This window comes from Hylobates moloch, unplaced genomic scaffold, assembly GCF_009828535.3.
Source record: "Hylobates moloch isolate HMO894 unplaced genomic scaffold, HMol_V3 SCAFFOLD_5, whole genome shotgun sequence".
Classification (NCBI taxonomy): domain Eukaryota; kingdom Metazoa; phylum Chordata; class Mammalia; order Primates; family Hylobatidae; genus Hylobates; species Hylobates moloch.
In genome coordinates this window covers 141,324,787-141,344,075 of record NW_026652280.1, presented here as the reverse complement: position 1 = coordinate 141,344,075, position 19,289 = coordinate 141,324,787, and the positions used below count along the sequence as shown (strand labels likewise).

The 19,289-nt window shown below is 39.8% G+C and overlaps 1 protein-coding gene across 2 annotated transcripts in view; it reads right to left on the bottom strand.

The window, feature by feature from the left end:
• Positions 1-252: 252 nt before the first annotated feature.
• The window catches only part of MCOLN3 (mucolipin TRP cation channel 3), a 30,436-nt gene continuing 11,399 nt past the window's right edge, over positions 253-19,289 (bottom strand). For both annotated transcript variants that reach the window (XM_032155475.2, XM_032155476.2), the window contains 10 exons: positions 16,388-16,541; positions 15,170-15,254; positions 14,994-15,090; positions 11,287-11,386; positions 8,329-8,441; positions 8,096-8,245; positions 4,462-4,563; positions 4,233-4,355; positions 3,236-3,442; positions 253-1,416 (listed from right to left, as the gene is read on the bottom strand). In XM_032155475.2, the coding sequence (XP_032011366.1) occupies positions 1,282-1,416; positions 3,236-3,442; positions 4,233-4,355; positions 4,462-4,563; positions 8,096-8,245; positions 8,329-8,441; positions 11,287-11,386; positions 14,994-15,090; positions 15,170-15,254; positions 16,388-16,541 (1,266 nt within the window). In that variant the 3' untranslated portion in view covers positions 253-1,281. The remainder of the gene's footprint in view (positions 1,417-3,235; positions 3,443-4,232; positions 4,356-4,461; positions 4,564-8,095; positions 8,246-8,328; positions 8,442-11,286; positions 11,387-14,993; positions 15,091-15,169; positions 15,255-16,387; positions 16,542-19,289) is intronic.

The window sequence follows — 19,289 nt, the reverse complement described above, 5'->3', positions numbered from 1 at the left end:
GTCTCGAACTCCTGGGCTCTAGCAATCCTCCTGCCTTGGCCTCCCAAAGTGCAGGGATTACAGGCATGAGCCACTGTGCCCAGCCCCGAAATATTTTTAATGTGAGTTATAGAACCTTGCCCCATGAAACCACAGCCTCTCACCCCAAAACACTTCGCTGTGAGACATAATGTGCCTATGAAAGGTATAGTACATCACTAGTTTTAACAGGCTGCTCAAGTACTAATAAAATAATCATTACTTGATCAAAAATGCATTTGGTATATGCTTTAATTTCATGCATGTATAAGATACTTTTTTTACTTTCTACTTTAACACTGAAGGAGGATAGAAAACTTGTAAATGAGTATTCAAAAACCTGATCCTCTTAAGAACTAAAAGCAGAATCAAGTAACAGTTGGCTTTCATAACCAAATACAGTCATATGCTGAATAACGATGTTTTGGTCAACGATGTACCGCATATACAATGGTGGTCCCAGAAGATTATAAAACCATATTTTAACTGTCCCTTTTCTATGTTTAGATACTTACCATTGTGTTACAATTGCCTACTGTATTCAATACAGTAACATGCTGTACAGATTTGTACCCTAGGACCAACAGGCTATACCAGATAGCCTAGGTGTGTAGTAGGCTATACCATCTAGGTTTGTGGAAGTACATCCTATGATGTTTAATGACAAAATCGCCTAATGACACATTTCTCAGAACATATCTCTATCCTTAAGTGACACATGGCTGTATCACATTGTTAGCTGGTGTGCTCTTACTCTGGTACACTCTTATTCTTCCTTTCAAGAGAAGATTTTAAAATGCAATTATTACTGTATATATGGTAACCATACCCACTCTCTCAAGGATGGACTCCTGAGAGTGGTCCAAGCCAGGGTTACTGAGTTGTCCAAAGTCACAGTCAGACCGGGGATTGTTTACCACTGATTACACAGTCTGCACAATCAGAATAGCAGGAAGCAAGAGTATCAGAGCAAAAGAGAGGCACAGAGAATACATTCTAAAGCCATGGCAAAATAAACAAGAAATAATAATAATCCAATAGCTTTCCTCATTAAAGTTATTTTTAAAAACAAGCCCAGCATAAAACTGCAAAGACATTAAATATTGCTTTTAAAAATATAAACAGTTATTGGTGAATTATAGATCTCAATTAGCTCAAAATAACAGTCTTCCAACATACTACATCTGATCTCAGAATATCCACATAGTCTTCTAACTCAGCTACACATTATATTTTCCTCTAAAGTACAGATAAACCTGATAGCTACTTTTTACAACAGCAGAATAAAGATACTGGAGGGTCATCTTCTAATCTGTATTTTCCAGAGTTGGGTAGATCTTTGCATTCTGATATAAATGTACGAAGTTCAGTCTCTGGGAAGCCATCTTGTTGGTATTGCTAAACAGAAGAATGTAAAAAGCTTTCATTAATAAGCTCCTTGAAAACAGCTTCATTCCAAACTCAAAATGGATCATTTGGCAAGGAAGGGGGTTTTCTAGAGAGATAGTATAGTTACTTCTGAGTACCTGCAAGGAAATGTAGCCTCTAGAGTCACTCAGGTTTGGCGGAGGTAAAGGGGGCCTGGGATTCTGCAGCTGCCTACCTGAGCTCTCTTTCTGGGTCCACTGAAACCCAAATGGGCACACTGAGTCGAAGTTTGAGTCGTCCTTCCAGGGTGAATTGAGCTAGCCCCATCCCAAGTCCGAGAACCTCTGTCACTACTCTGCCCTGCAGGCCTGTGACTTCCAGACCAGTATGATGCAGCCATTTTTGAAGGAACATGGTTCAGGCCACAAGAAGCCCAGTGGATCTAAATTAACATAGTTTTCTAGCAAGCTGAGGGATGGAAATCCCTGGCCTTGCCCAGAAAACCTCAGCACTGTCTTGGACTCTCTTGAATTGGCCCAGGTGTCTGGACAAAGGTCTGAATGCTGTAAGGGACCTTTCCAATCTGCACATCCTTTTGGAGTCAGTCTTCCAGCCAGACAAGTTTGTTTAAGGGCCTCATATTTATATCAGTTTGGGACCTAAAATTTCTAGGAAATGCCATGATTAGAAAGGAACAGAAGTAACTTAGCTTGCCCATTTGGCAAGTGCTCTCAGCCAAAATGGAAAGAGGTTAGCATCTAAAATACGAGTTTCAGGCTTATGTCATCAAAGGTGAAAACCCATCTTACCCTTAGAGCTCTCAGATGTCACCCTCGAATAACACACAGTTCTCTGCATGCAGAGATGGAGGCAGTGAACTTTTAGAGCACCGTTTGGAGGGATCTGAAGTTACAACTACATTCTTTCCCAGTTGCCTTGGTGATCCTAAGGACACATCTGCTAAGCAGATGACAGCAAAGAGGACATTCGGTCCCTGAAATCTTGTTCAATAAGGATGAAGTCACAGCCCTGGCTTCATGAGCAAAGTATTCATCATTATCAGCTACAAACCAAGGCGTTCTCTTTATCCCTAGGGCCAATCACATGGCTTCATGTTTCTTTACCCCTCTCATACCCAGAAAGAAAAGTCCCCAAGTGGAAGTGTCTATGCCACAAATACACCTAACAGTATAAGGTTATCGGAAATTTAAACATATATGGATATTTATTCTGCCTTTCCATATTTCAACGGGCTCAAATTGATTTTTAAAAGATTTTATATGAATGACAATAGCTTTTCAGTTCAGGTATCTGACTGTATAAAGCTACATGCTAGTACTGGACCCATTAATCCTTTTGCTATTCTGGAGGCTGGGCCCCCGGGCTTGTGCCCTGCAGGGCCTTGCTAAGAAAATGGGCTCAGTTACAGTACACTGCAAACAAAGGGGTCAATTTTTCTTTATGAAAATTGGAGTGTTTATGTTCCCCACAATATTTTGGCTTTCTGAAATGCCACGTTTTGTTCACCCAATATCTACTAACCCTTATAATTCTTTACTTAGTTTTTTACCCTTTGACCTCAGGCTTCTAATGACCCTTATAATTCTAATCATAGGTTAGAAAGCTTGTGTGAGAAAGCATAACTACTTAGAGACTAAGACTTTCAACATTCAATTTTTCCACTATTTCTATTTATCAATCTCTAAAAATAAGGTCCTTTTTCTCTATCCTGAAGAAATTAACATTCCATCAACTTTTCTTCTACCATTAGGTACTGAATTTTACTGCTACTCTACAAGTTATAGGACAATGCTACTACTTATGGACTTATGGCTCTTGATAAACCTACCTTAATTGTTTCATATGTATCAGTGATCAGTGCAATGAAAAGACTTAAAATCATATATATAAAGAGGCTGATGAATGAGTAGAGGTAAATTCTACTAAACAGCCAGACCAAGTAACTTTTTTGCTGCATTTTTGCAAACGTGGCAAACATATCATCTCCATTTATCAGAGAGAAAAGGCACTCAGAGACCATGTTCAGAGAACGAAACTGGAAAAAGAAAAGAGAAAAGTTCACTTTATTCCATGTTCCTTCCCATTGGAGACCTTTGTTCATGACACTGTATTAAACATAAAGGGACCAGATAACCCAAGCTACCATTTTCAAACAAATAACCTGAGGTAACCATACACATTTGCTTTGTGATGCATATAACATATATAAGCCTACTATTTTTTCCTGAGACAAGCAGCGTTCTCTTAAAGTAGCCTAAATCAAATGCAGGAGCTGGTCTGCACCCTCAGTGCTTTTCTGAATCAAGCCTTGCATCTGCCCTTTACCTTAAAGAGAACTTGAAATGCCTGTGCAGAGATACCCAGGTCCCAACCTTGCATGCTCATACATCTCATTTTAAAGTTTATTTCATTTAAGATAAGGGCATAATATTCCAGACTATAGCTCTAGTAATAAAATTTTCAAATATTTCTACAAGTTTCCCCCATGCTACTTTTTAAATAAAGTCACATTGTGAGAAGGCTTATCTGAATAGACTGCTCTTGGATATATCGATGAATCAAATTGACTAAACTTGACTTCACTGGTGGTAAATGGGACTTAATTACCTGATATATTGCAAGAAAGAATGTGAGAGAGTTGAGTACATCAAATATTCTCTCAAGCTGGTCACACCCTTCCACTTTATAAATATGGCACTAGATATACTACCTGCAACATTTTAAGGCTGAATCACAAAATAAAAGGAGTTCACTGAAAAAGGATAACAAGCCACTGGCACTGTTAAAAGCTTAATAGTAACAGGAAAAAAGTTGCTTATCAGTACCTTGTCATGGTAAGGCCCCAGCACGATCCATCCACAGAAGCAGTAACCTAAGTAAATCATAGCTGCACAGCAGCAGAACCTGATGACATTGGGCAGCGCTGCCTGAAGGGTCAAAATGAGGAGCTGGGAAAGTAAGAGAGGCCATTAGAATGGCTTTGTCCTTTAGCCAAAGCAGTGCAATAACTTTGAGAGAAATACCAACAGCATGGAGATCCGTGGAATTCCTTACATTGTACTTTGCAAAGAAACCGAGGTATCGGATGACTCCAAGCCACACAAGCATGGTAGAAGTCCCAAGAAGTATGCTACAGACATCATAACTAGTTAGACTCTAAGAGAGAGTGGAAAAATATAATCAGATTATAAAGCAGAAATTCACTTGGCAATAAACATTGAGGTAACTATGAGTAAGGCACTGTTCTAGGTGCTAAGGATAAAGCAGTGAACAAACAAAAGTCTCTGCTCTCATAAAGCTTACACTCTAGTGGAGGAAAGAAGGAGACAATAGAAATAAGTTAATAGAAACTTTGGGACATTGGCTGCTGATAATCGCTGGCGAGAAAATTCAGAGGAGGGGATAAGGAATGGGTATGGGTTTGTCATTTTAAATACACTAAAAAGGAGGCATTTGAGCAAAGATCTGAAGGGAGGGAGGGAGAAGTCAGGCAAAAATCTAGGGGAGAAGTCTTCCAGGCACAGGGACTGGCAAATGCAAAAGCCCTGAGACAGGAGGGTGCTTGGCAAGATAGTGCATCGGGCTGGAGTGAGCAATAGAAAGGGTATACAGTTATAGAGATAAGGTGGCACTTACCAAGTTTGTCTTTTACTCTAACTCAACTGGGGAGATTTGAGAACCACAAACAGAGGTGATATGATCAGATGTTGGCTGCTGTGGTTGACAGCAGGTTGTTGGAGGAGTGAGGAGGCTATTGCAGTAATATAAATGAGAGATGGTAGCTTGGACCAGGCTGGTAACAGTGGAGCTGACAAGGTGATTTTTATTCTTTTTTTTTTTTGGAAACAGGTGTCTCACTCTGTTACCCAGGCTGGAGTGCAGTGGCACAATCACGGCTCAATGCAGCCTCGACTTCCTGGGCTTAAGAAATCCTCCCACCTTAGCCTTCCAAGTAGCTTGGATTACAGACACATGCCACCTTGACAGCTAATGTTTTTTATTTTTCGTAGAGATGGGGTCTCACTATGTTTCTCAGGCTGGTCTGGAACTCCTGGGTTCAAGCCATCCTCCCGCCTCAGCCTCCCAACGTGCTGGGATTATATGAGTCACAGTGCCTGGCCAATGAAGGTAGAACAATAGGATTTCCTCTTGGATTAGATGTGGGAAAGAGGAGATTAGTGAAAGAGAGGAGTCTGTGATGAATCCATAATTTTTGGCTTTAGTAACTGATGGGAGTTACCATTAACCGAAATTAGAAAGGCTATGGGAAAAGCAAGTTTTGATTGCAGAGTTGGAGGCTTTAGATGTTCTGTTTTAGGTGTGTTAAATTTGAGAGGAAAAGCAGATATCCAAGTGGAGATATAGACTAGATGGTGGATATGCGAATCTGGAGTTCAGGGAAGAATTCTAAGTGGGGGTATAGATTTGGGAATCATTGGCATATAGATACTAAGCTATGGGACAGGATGAGATTACCAAGACAGTGGCAGAAAAGAGAAGATGTCCAAGCACTATTCCTTGAAGCATTATCGCCTTAATAGGTTGGTGAGATGTGAGGGAACCAGCAAAGTTAGAAGACCAGCCAGTGACTTAGGAGGAAAACCAGGTGATAGTCCAGTGAAAGCATGTCAACAAAAAGGGAGTGCTTGGCAGTGTTCAAAGCTGCTGCTAGGTCAGGATGAGGGTACATAGTTGGTTATTGGACTTATCAGCATGAGAGGACACTGAAAAGAATGCTTTCCTTGGAGTGGCAGGGCAGCCTGATTGGAACAGACACAGAAAGAATGAGATTTTGGGGGGCTGTGAGGTGGGAGGATTGCTTGAGCCTGGGAGTTTGAGGCTGCAGTGGGCTATAATCACACCACTGCACTCCAGACTGGGCAATAGAGTGAAACCCTGTCTCTTAAAAAAAACGGGTGGGGTAGGGGAGGAGCAGAATCAGAAACAACAAGATTAACTACTTTTTTGAGATATTTTGCTAAATAAATGATGGTAGTAAGTTAGGGGGAGGAATTAGGGTTGAGATACTATCTCTTAAGAAAAGGGGCAAAAACATGCTAATGGGAATGACCTAGTAGAGAGAGGGAAACTGATGATCCCCAAGAGCAGGAAAACTACCTGGAGCTGTGCCCTTGAATAAACAAGTGGTGATGGCCTCTAGTAGGCAGGTGGAGGGGTTGGCCCTGAATAGTGGCCTAAATAATATATCCACAGAAGAAAAGCACAGTATATTGGCACTGATGGCAGGAGGCAGATAAATTAGGTGGGGGTTTGTGGAAATTCTGTTTTTTTTTTTTTTTCTATTATTTTTGTGAAATAGGAAGTAAGGTCATCAGCTTAGAATGAGAATAGGACAAGGGTATTAGAGGTTTCAGAAGAGAAGAAAACATGATATGATCATCTATGAGGCAGAGACAGTGAATGGTCTAGAAAGATATTTTGTTGGACACCATTTAGGGTTCACTGAAATTAATGATAGTTGAGGTTGGTAAAAATAAAGATTTGCTGCAAATCTCTCCCCTTGCTCCTCTTTTTGTTTTGGCTTTTTGTTTATTTGTCCCTAAAGTTAAACATCTATTCCAATGATACATACTATAGCCACATATAGTGGCAGCTGCTAAGTGTCAACCTAAACCCATTCTCCCCTTCCTAGGCACATGCCTGGGCTGTGTTCCCTGGCTCCCTCTGCAGTTAGGATTGACTAAATTCTATCCAGTGGGATATGTACAGAAATAAAGTCAGCCACTCTTGAGCCAAGCCATCAGTCTATGGGAGAGCTTCCACCATACTGTGTTTTTGCTTCCCATAAGCTGCAACCTGTTTGAGGCAACACAGCAATAATCATGCAGTCAGGGCAAGTCCTTAAGGGATGGCAGAGAAACAAAATGGTAGGAACATGGGTGCCTGAATGACTGTGAGACGTTGAGCTACTCACCAATCTGTAAAACCCATCCTGACTATTTAAAAAGACAGAAATAAGCTCCTATCTTCTCTGAGCCATTGCATTTGGGGTCTCTGCCCAGGTTTATAACCAACTCCCCAGGTGACTCAATCAGTTGCATCAAGACTAGGGAAACATAAGTTTGAGCAAGATTAGTTTGAACACTATTAGTTTTTTTTAATTTGATTTTTATTTTGTGGGGACAGTTGATTTTTAGGCTAGGTTAGTCTTAAAATAGATAAGCTTGTAGCACATCAATGGGAAAGTAAGAAAATGGGAGCATTCTCACTTTGAATGGACGGAGGAAACAAATGCAAGCATGCACACCATAGTGCCTTGACCTCACTTTCCCCTACAGCCCCACTCATTTTTGTTAAAGATTCGAGCATTTCTTGTAAGATTAAAAAAAAAACTCTTACCTTAGTTACCTTGGTTGTGTATGAATTTTGGTGTGTGTAAGAATTCACAGGCCCCGCCGAAGAGTCTGAATTCAGTAGGTCTAACATGGTACACTTTTACCAGGCACCCAATGATTCTGATGCAATGGTTTGTGGATCACACTTTGAAAAACTCTGCCTAAGAGACCTCCTGACTAGATTTAAGAAAATTACCATTACCAATTTCAAGTCTACTTGATATACAGTTTGGAAGAAACAATTCGTTCTGAAAATTCTCACATTCTGGAAAAATACATTACCATTAGTGCAAATCTGACATTAACAATAGCATGACTAGGAAAAAAATTACCTTAGCTTGGATTTCCATTTTTAGAATTGATCCAATGATTGTCAATATGTCACTAATAATAATCATAATGTACCATCCATTGACAAATTCCATTTGATCAGAAACAGAAACTTCCTTCTTATAATGGAGGAGGAAAAAATTGACAAACTCCTTTAGGGAAAAGAGGGGAGGCACAGTGAATGTCTCTGTCAATCAAAATGTCAGTCGCATTCCTAGAAAGCAACATTCCCTACCTGCTGAAGCTGAAGTCCTCTAATCACAGATCTAATGCAGAGGATTAATGAAACCAAGCAAGTCAGAATGACAAAGGCATCAAAGATCATCATGTAATGAGTGTTCTTCTGAACTGAAAGCAAAGAGGATTACATAGTGCTTATGTGGTGGGACATTAATACGGTGACATCTTCTTTTTAGAATCATTTAAATAATTCAAGCATTCTTACTGGTAAGACAACAAAGAAGCCCTGATAAACGGTCTTCCAATTAGTATATGAAGAAGGGTAAAAGTCCTTCTTTTAAAAAATCACCACAACTGAGGCTGGGTGCGGTGGCTCACGCCTGTAATCCCAGCACTTTGGGAGGCTGAGGCAGGTGGATCACAAGGTCAGGAGATCAAGACCATCCTGGCTAACTCGGTGAAACCCCGTCTCTACTAAAAATACAAAAAAATTAGCTGGGCGTGGTGGCGGGCGCCTGTAGTCCCAGCTACTTGGGAGGCTGAGGCAGGAGAATGGCGTGAACCCGGAAGGTGGAGTTTGCAGTGAGCCAAGATCATGCCACTGTACTCCAGGCTAGGCGACAGAGCAAGACTCCGTCTCAAAAAAAAAAAAAAAAAAAGGAAAAAGAAAAAAATCACCACAACTATCATTCCAAGATCTTTAATTATAAGCCTGTAGTCTTTTGTTCTTAATACAATTACTTCCCTGCATATTCTTCTTTTTTTTCCTCAGCCTCCCTCATAGTTGGAACCATAGGTATGTGCCACCATACCAGGCTAATTTTTAATTTTTTTGTAGAGACAGGGTTTCACTTTGTTGCCATGTCTGGTCTTGAACTCCTGGTCTCAAGTGATCCTCTCACCTCAGCCTCCCAAAGTGCTGAGATTACAGACACGAGCCACCATGCCCAGGCCCACCTCCCTGCATATTCAATTAAAATATACTTATCCAGGTATAAAATATTTATTATGCATTCACTATGTGTCAGGCATTTTTTCTAGATGTTAGGATACAGTGGTGAACAAGATGGACAAGGCCCTTGATCTGTGGAACTTCTATTCTACTACAAAGAAGTAAACAAACACATAACAAAATACTTTCAGATAGGAGTAAGTAATAGAAAGAAGAGAATCACAATAGCTAACATGTATCGAGCACATTTCTTGCCAAACATAGCTCTAAACACTTTTAAGGACTATTACGTGTTAACCTATTTGATCTTCACAGCAACTCCAATGAGGTAAGCATGATTATCCCCACTTTGCAGGCGAGAAACCTGAAGCACAGAGAGGTCACATGATTTCCCCACAGTTGTAGGGCTAGTCAGTGGAAGAGTTGGGGGAAAATCTGTGCAGTTTGTTTCCAGGGTCCATCACTCTATGTCAGTGGTTCTTGGCATTTTTTGGGAGCTTGTTAGAGATGCACATTCTCAGGTCCTACTCCAGACCCACTGAATCAGAAACTGGGTTTCTGCAAGCCCTCCAGGTGATGCTAAAGTTTGAGACCTACTGCTCTATATGAGGGAGGTTAGTGTCGGGCGATGCGGAAGCAGAGAGGTTGATTTATATTGCATAGTAAAGGAAGGCCTCACTGAGGGAGCAGGGGGTTTTAGCTGAAACCTGAGTGATAAGAAAGAGCCACCCTTATGGAGATTTTGGAGAATCGAAAGTGTGAAGTCCTGGCCACCATGCGTGGAGCCAATGGAGAGAGGTGGGCAGAGGTGTCAGCCATTGTACACTGCCACAGGGCTTGTCTCTATTTAACAAGTTAGACTGCTCTCTGCTGACAAAAAAAAGAAAGTACTTAAGACCAGCTCTGTGATGAAGCCTCCCATTAATATCTGCCAAGGAGCATAATTACTACATAAATGTCTAAATTGACTTTAGAGAAACTTACAAATTAAGAAACAAAATTTGAGAGAATGCCTAGGTGCCAGACACTTGTGTATGCTGTCATTTTCCTTATTCTGGTGTTTGTGGAGAAGGATTATAAAGTATACAGATGACGAAACAGGCTTATGTTTCAAATGTGACTCAAGAGCCTCATATATTTGAAGTTACTTATTAGTGAAAAAAATACTATCATGGCAAAATTTCACTTTATTTACTCTATCTCATTATTACGTCTGAACTTTGCAAATCAATTAGTAAGAAACTTCAGAACTGTGATTATCCAAGTATAGTCTGAATAAGGACTATTTACACATTTCTAGGCCCCACCCCAGACCTACTGGCTTGCATAGAGCTGGGGAAATTGCATCGTAGCAGGTACCCAGGATGATTCTTCTGCTGATTAGAATCTGAGAACTCCTCATCTAGTGACAATTAAGTCCAGTACAATGTACCATTATGTTACTTATGAGAGACTAGAAAATTAGATAAATTCTTTTCAGGCAATTTTCTCTAGTTCAGCTCCAAAATTCTTGACAGTATTTGGTCTACACCTGAGTTTTTGTCCATATTTCTAAGAATAGATCCTTTTCTCTTTTAGTATACTTTTAAATGGACTGAAGACAATCATAATATGTGGGATGCTGCAGGGTCACATCCTACCTGACTTGCCCCTGGCTTCTGAGCCTTAGTTTCTTCATCTGTAAAAATAAGGATTCTCCCTATCTTAAGGGCATTTAAAAATATTAAAATGAAGAAAACTAAGGTGGAAGTAGGTATATAGCATGCACTCAGTAAGTGTTGGTCTGGGAAGATGTATGTAGGGTTTTGGTGGCGGGGGACTGTGAGTACATTCTTGGTCAGGAGTGGGCAAATGAGGGCACAAGGACAGGAAGGCCATTTCAGTTATTAATGACTCACATATTGCCTGAAACATCAGAGTTGATCTACTTGTAGAGGTTTATGGACTTGAAAATGGTCTAATCTTCTATTTGCTGTTCTAGATATCCAGAGGGTGGTATTTTAATAACCATTTTACATTATTTAATAACCATTCTGAAAACTAGTAATGCTCATCACTTACTTGATCCAGATACATGCCAGTCTTTACATTCTCTGATGGAAATGTCATTATCTAAACTTATTTTAATTCTTCCACTATGGGCCTTGTTGTCAAATGTTATCTGTGAAGACAGTAAAACAGTCAAAAACATACTTATAGTTTTGGAGCCAAGACACCTCTACACATTAATTAGGAAACAATTCTTTCAAGGGGACAGGAGACCCAGATTCTCAACTCTGATCTGTTGCTAACTCCGTTCAACCATGGGAAGTTCTTTTCATTTCTCTGTGAAATGAGAAGGATGAACTAGATCTTCTACAGAGACCCTGTAGTCTCTAAAACATTATATGTCTAGGGCAGCATTTCCACTCCAAAGAACTTATATAACAAGAGCACTTCCTCTTGCTCTCCATTCTAAGTACCTCCAGATACCTTCTTCATATGAGCAAGAACTGGTACAACTGTGCTTTCTCCCAAATTCCGGCAGGACCTCAGCTAGGGGTAGATTTTTAGTGCTACTATAATTCTTACTAATACAAAGGCTCATTATTTCTGCTTTGAGACATTTCAAGTGGAGCTTTTTTGATTTTCATTCTGGGCCTAGATTTCTTAGTCACGTTGGCACCACATGTATTATAAAGGGTTTGGTGACAGGGAGTCAACAGTCACATCTTGCTTCAAGAATAACCACTTCAGGACACCAGGGGCCAAGCAGGACAAAGCTAGGCCAGGACACCTTCCATAGTTCTCCTACTGTCTTCCTTACGCAAGGACAGGCAAGGCAAGGCAAGAAAATCACTCCATTTCATTTCTGCCTCTTCTCTTTCTCTCAAGTCCTGAAGAAAAAAAGTTCTTTGAAAACTCTGTCATTTAAATAAATTGTATTGAAGCTTCTCCATATGGGGTAATTAGAAACACTTCAAATATAAGATTTCAAATGACTTTTAAAAGTTCAACCACTGTATTTCTCCTCATGAGGGATTGTAAGCTTCTTTCTTTGACAAGCAACTGAGGGCATAGTCAGTGTCTGCCCATATCCCTAACGGCTGCAAGACCCAGCCTATGGCCTCGTGCAAGGAGGATGCTCAGTGTTATTTGATTGACTCAGAAATCCTTGTCACGGAGAAGCCATGCTTTTCCTACACAAAGGGCCTCCGACTTGTACAAATAATAGGTGCTCACTAAATATCTATTGAGTAAAAAAACTGAGACTTAATGTCAATCACATCTCAGTAAGCTGAATCCCAAACAAAGAAGAAAAATAATGGATGGGATTAGAAAACATTAGATAGCACAGAAGAAAAAATAGTGAATTTGAAAATATAGCAACAGAAAATATCCAAAATGAAGCACACTGAAAAAAACTGAAACATAAAACAAACAGATCATTACTGAGCTATGGGACAACTCCAAGTAACTAAATATAGACGTATTTGTCTCTGAATCTCTGAAAAGGTGGGGGGGAGTGACAAAAATAATTTAAGAAATCATGCTGAATAAATATCAAATATAATGACAACTATAAAAGTACAGATCCAAGATGCTCAATGAACCCTAAACACAGGAAACATTAAGAAAACACCACCAAAGCATTTCACAATCAAATTGTTTGAAGTAAGAGATAAAGGAAAAATTTAAAAGCCAACAGATGGGAAAAAACATCCCATAGAGATGAAGAAAGATAAAGATGACAGAAGATTTCTCATTAGAAATGACGCAAGCTAGAAGAACAATATCTCTAAAATGCTGAAGAAAAAAACAGTCAACCTACAATTCTATAGCCAGGGAAACTACCTTTAACAAAGGAAGGCTTGGAACAGAATAATGGTTACCAGAGGCTAGAAAGGGTATTGGGGAGGCGCGGGGGATAAATAAGAGTTAGTTAATAGGTATAGAGATACAGTGAGGGCCGGGTGTGGTGGCTCATGCCTGTAATTCCAGCACTTTGGGAGGCCGAGGCGGGTGGATCACGAGGTCAAGAGATCGAGATCATCCTGGCCAACATGGTGAAACCCCGTCTCTACTAAAAATACAAAAACTAGCTGGGCGTGGTGACGCACGCCTGTAGTCCCAGCTACTCGGGAGGCTGAGGCAGGAGAATCGCTTGAACCTGGGAGGCAGAGGTTGCAGTGAGCCAAGATCACGCCACTGCACTCCAGCCTGGCAACAGAGCGAGAATCCATCTCAAAAAAAAAAAAAAAAAAGATACAGTAAGATGGGAGAAATAAGATCCAGTGTTTAGTAGCACAATATGGCAACTATAGTTAATATATTTGGAATTTTATATTTCAATTTAATTGAATATATTATTCAATTAAATATAATATATAAATTTATATTTCAATATAAATAAAGGAGTAGATTTGGAATATTCTACTTTTATATTTCAATATAAATAAAGGAGTAGATTTGGAATATTCCCAACATAAAGAAGTGGTAAATATTTGAGGTGGTGAATATTGTCCCAATTACCCTTATTTCATCATTACACACTGAATGCTTGCATCAAAATATCACCTGTACCCCATAAATATGTATTCGTAAAATTTTTATTTAAAAGATGCTAATAAGAACTTTAAAAAGGAAGGCAAAATACTTTTTTAAACATACAAAAGCTGAAAGTGCAGACCTGCACTATAAGAAATGTTACAGGAAGCCCTTCAGGCAGAAGGAAAATAATACCAGATACAAACTGGGAGCTACACACAGAATGAAGCACACTGGAAATGGTAGCTACATAGGCAAATATAAGAATGTTTTTATTATTATTTAAATCACTTTAAAAGATAATTGACTGTTTAAAGAAAAAATAGGCTGGGCACGGTGGCTCACGCCTGTAATCCCAGCACTTTGGAAGGCCGAGGGTGGATCACGAGGTCAGAAGATCGAGACCATCCTGGCTAACACGGTGAAACCCCGTCTCTACTAAAAAAAATACAAAAAATTAGCCGGGCATGGTGGTGGATGCCTGTAGTCCCAGCTACTCAGGAGGCTGAGGCAGGAGAACAGTGTGAACCTGGGAGGCGGAGCTTGCAGTGAGCCGAGATCGTGCCACTGCACTCCAGCCTGGGTGACAGAGCGAGACTCTGTCTCAAAAAAAAAAAAAAAAAAAGGAAAGAAAAAAAAAGAAAGAAAAATTAATAACATATATTTATTGTGGGTTTATAACACATGTAGAAATACATTATATGGCCACAATAGCACAAGGGCCAAGATGGGAGAAACAGAAGTACATTGTCATAAGGTTCTTACACTGTATGCAGTGGTATAACTTGAAGGTAGATTGTAATAAGTTAAAGATGTATACTACAAACCCCAAACATGGAAACATCCATGGTGAGGAAACTAAGTAACAAGAACCCTTGGCAGTAACTTTAGCTGACAGCCAGCCATAGATTGCTGAGAGCCAACCACACAGAACCTAAAAAGACCTGTTCCTTTTGGGTTTGAAAATCTATATCAGGCACTGTTCGTGGTACTGGAAATAGTATGAACAAAACAAGGTCCCTGCTTTCTAGAACTTATACAGAGGTGCAGAAGACATAATTAACAAGTAAACTTGTTATTATAGCAAAATAGAGCTAGATGTATCAATGTTTCCCTTATGCACATTTAAGTGAAAACATCCTATATTTTTTTATCACACCGTAATCCAAGGGTATGAAACATAACCAGATAAAACAATTTTTCTTCAGACTGGAACCAAATTCAGCCTGGCCCACACTTACAGTCAGAGTAAAGTCATAACAGTCAGGGAGTTCTTGATGACGAACTGTCTGCAGATTAATGGCTTTCAGTTTAAACTGAAGCTCCACTGTTAGGAGTCTAGAAAACAGAGGTGATTTTAGTTCTGTGGCAATATACACATACAAACATAAGTTACACTCCTATCTGCTCCCCTCACCTGTGGAAGTCCAGTGTTAAGTTCAGTTTATTTTCTGCTGGTGTCCCAATGTGAAAACGTTCATCTGGCTCTACAAAGAAACACTCTGCCATAGAAAGGAACAAAAACATGATACAGTACTTAAAATAATAAATAAGACTGCATTTTGAATGGCTGACACATTTAAGATCAGTTATTCAGATTCTATTATTTTTCTGAATTAAAATTTTAAAAGCTAAATGAACATTGATACCACATGGTTACCGTGACTCATTTGTTTTTAAGACCTAAGTGGCTACATTTCTGGAGTGGATGGAGGCTAGACAAAGATCTGAACTCTATTTCATTAATGTTATATAAATGCTGTCTTCGTTTTTAAGCCTAGATAAACTTTGAGTCCCTCCCCCTTTTTGTATCCTAAGCATAGGATTTGAAGCACTTGCAGTAATTACGGTAATATTTTCTAAGCAGTTTGAGGGATCCATTTTTAAAATATTATGTGCTAACAATGTTTCTTCAATATACATCCCACACACACACCAAAAAAGGAAGACAGCATTTTAGAAAGTTTTCACTTTTGGTACTATTATCAGTATTATCTCTAGAAAAAAAAAATCCTAGTGGCTGTTGTTAAAAGTATTTCAATACTTATTTTTTAACTCAATGACCTAAGCTAATATTTTAGGCATAATTGCAAAGAGAACTTTGCTAAGAAGAATACGCCGTGCTATCCCATGTTCTGACTTTCATTCCTCCCCTTCAATCTGCCCCAAAAGATGCATGGTAGTGAAGTGGTACTGGGGCAGGAGAGTTTTATATATACCAAGAGTTTGCAAGCATAATGTTTCACAAGCATAATATCTATCTATTAATACTTCACTGGCATGTCCTGCACAAGAGATGGTGGAATACGGTAGCTAAGAACACAAACAGCCTGGACCAAATTTCAGCACTGCCTCTTCTAGCTCCATCTTGGGCAGATCATTTAACTCTCTGGGCCATACTTTAGTCTTCTATAAAAGGGGATAATAATAATCCTTGACTTGCTGGGTTTTCTTGAGGATTCTTGAGTTATAGTAAAGGGCTCAGAACAGTACCTGACACATAATAACTCCTATATCATTCTTACTATGTCCTAATAGCACAGACCAAATCAATGTTTTCAAAGTTGAAATTACTAATTTTAAATATAAATTGAGGTGTTAAAAATTGAGGTTCTAGGTTATAGAAGAACATCACCAGTTTCAATTTCTGGATCGATGTCAAAGGTATCATTTCCAGGGTAGATGTTTCCTCGCTTGTAGAAGTGCTGACAGATTGCCATAGCAGACTGCTTGGTACCTTTGTTCTCATAAGCATGATTCCCAACGGAGACATTGTATAGCTGCAAGTACTTCAACCAAAACGAGAAACAGAAAATGGGAATGCCAGCCAGGGCAGGAGTGAAGCCATAACTCCCTCCCTCCCCACCTCTGATCCTGGCAGGTTCCCTTGGGATACAGACATTCACCTTGATAAACAGGGAAAGTGACTTGCTGCTGTGCACTAGGAAGGCAAAGCACACTCACGAATTAGAGTTCTAGATTCAAGCCTCATTTCTGTGACAAACTTTCTGACCTTCTAGTTCCTGATCTGCAAAATTAAAGTGTGAAGCCACATAATCTTTGCATTTCTTTCCTCCCTTAAAGAATTATGTTTAATTCAGGTGACACTCAATGTAAACACATATTTTATTTATCTTTAAACTATCTCCTGTAAGGTCAGAGTTCTACTTTAACACTGTAGTATAAGAAGTGGGATACAATTATTATAGGCTAGTGAGCAAAACCTTTTTTTAAGAAAGTATTGGTTTAACCTTTATCTTTGCAAGATTATAATTTAATCACCTTTATTTACCAATATTGCCTATCCTACTGGGTCCTCTGCATTTAAAAAAAAATTACTTTTACAAGTAAGAATCTTATGGTGCCTTGGAATAACTGTCATCTTAAATTCTTAATGGATGTCTGCAGACATGTTTCCAAAAGAAAATGTTTTTGGAGCAATATATCTGGTACAGTTGGTCATTCTGTCACTCTTGAAATTAACAACTTTGTGTGATCGACACATAGAAAATAATTCTGCTAAAAGATATGTGTGAAGCATGCTACGACAAATGAAGAGAATCATTTCTAATATGGGATGGATTTTGAGTTAGACCTTGTCAAGGTCACTTATGAGCAGCGTATTACCGTATCTGATGCCTAGTTCTCAGACTTCCTATAACTTAACATCTTCATGGTATTTGATGCAGTTGAATGCTCCTCCTACATGGAATACTTTCTTTACTTGACTTCTGGGACACTGATTGTTTCTTCTTGGTCTCCTTTGCTGAAATCCTCCCATTGCCAACCTCTATATTTTGGCCTATCTTTGGGTTCAGGTCATGACCTCTAGCCACATTATCTCCACAGCTGACTTCAACCAGTCCCATGTTTCAAATACCACCTCTATGCTGACAGCTTCCACATGTGCATCTCCAGCTCTGACCTTTCCACTGAATACCACACATGGATGACAATCTGCCTACATGATGCCTATGGTGTCTAAGAGGAATCTCTAGTAAATGTGCAAACAGAAACACCTGCTTCTTCCACAGTAATTCCCTTCTCAATAAATTATTCTGTAAGTCAGTCAGTCATGCATGACTTTCAAATTATCTCTGCACAAGAATCACTTAAAAATCTGAGCCTCCTCACCACAAATAGGACTGTGTCTCATCACCTTCACTGATATGGCCTTAGTCCAAACCACCATCCTCTCTCCCCTGGACAAATTAAGCCTCTGCCTCTCCAATCCTCCCTCTCACCTTAGTCTAGTCTCCATCTAGAACTCATAGGATTGCTATAGGAGTGAATGAATTCATGCATGTACAGCCCTTAGAACAGTGATATCCAAAATACACCTGCTCAAGACTCTTGTTTTTACTGTTCTTCCTATCTGGAAGGTTCTTCCTTGAGATAGACACAGGCCGCATGCCCTCTCTTGTCTGCTGTCTGCTTACATGTCACCTTGTCAGAGAGACCTTCTCCAACCACCTCCAGCTATTCACTTTGCTGGCTTTATTTTGTATGTCACAGTACTTATAACAAACTGACAGATGATGCTTTTATATACTTATTTACTACCTGGCTCTTCCAATGAGAGTATGACCTCCTTGACTTTGTTTATTTGTTCACTGCATTACCCCTGAACACAGAAAAAGTGCCTGATACCTAATAGATACTATTTTTGTTTTTGTTTTTGAGATGGAGTCTTGCTCTGTCACCCAGGCTGGAGTGCAGTAGCATGATCTCGGCTCACTGCAACCTCTGCCTCCCGGGTTCAAGCGATTCTCCTGCCTCAGCCTCCTCAGTAGCTGGGAGTACAGGTGCATGCCACCACGCCCGGCTAATTTTTTTGTACTTTTTACTAGAGATGGGGTTTCACTGTGTTAGCCAGGAAGGTCTCAATCTCCTGACCTCATGATCTGCCCACCCCGACCTCCCAAAGTGCTGGGATTACAGGCATGAGCCACCATGCCCAGCCAATAGACACTATTTAATAAATATTTGAGTGAATACATGTTAGATTTTGCTTATGTATATTATCATTGTCTCTCCCCTATCAAAAGCCCTTCCATGGCTTCCTGTCTCTCTCAGAATAAAATTCAAAGCTCCTTGCCACATCCTGAGGGACCTGGCCCCCAGCTCCTCTGGCCCTAACTCTGCCCCCTCATACTTGCCTCCCTTGCATCTTCTCAAACATACCAAACGCTTTCCAGCTTCAGGGCCTTTGCTGTTGCCACTCCTTCAGCTTGAAATATTCTACCCAAGATTTCAAGTCTTCAGAAAGGCATTTTCTGACCACTCTGAGACTACTGTTATTGCCTTATGCTAGTTTATTTTTCTTCATAGCACTTACCATTACCCTAAACCAAAAGATTTTAGTTAAACTTGTTTAAAATCTATCTCCCCCATTAGAATGCAAGTTCCACAGGACAGGGAATTTATCAATTCACTGCTCCAACACCAGCCCTGCAGGCACACCATAGGTGCTCAAATATTTGTCAGATTAATGGTGAGGTGAAAAATTATAATAATGCAACGGGGCTCTTCATTAC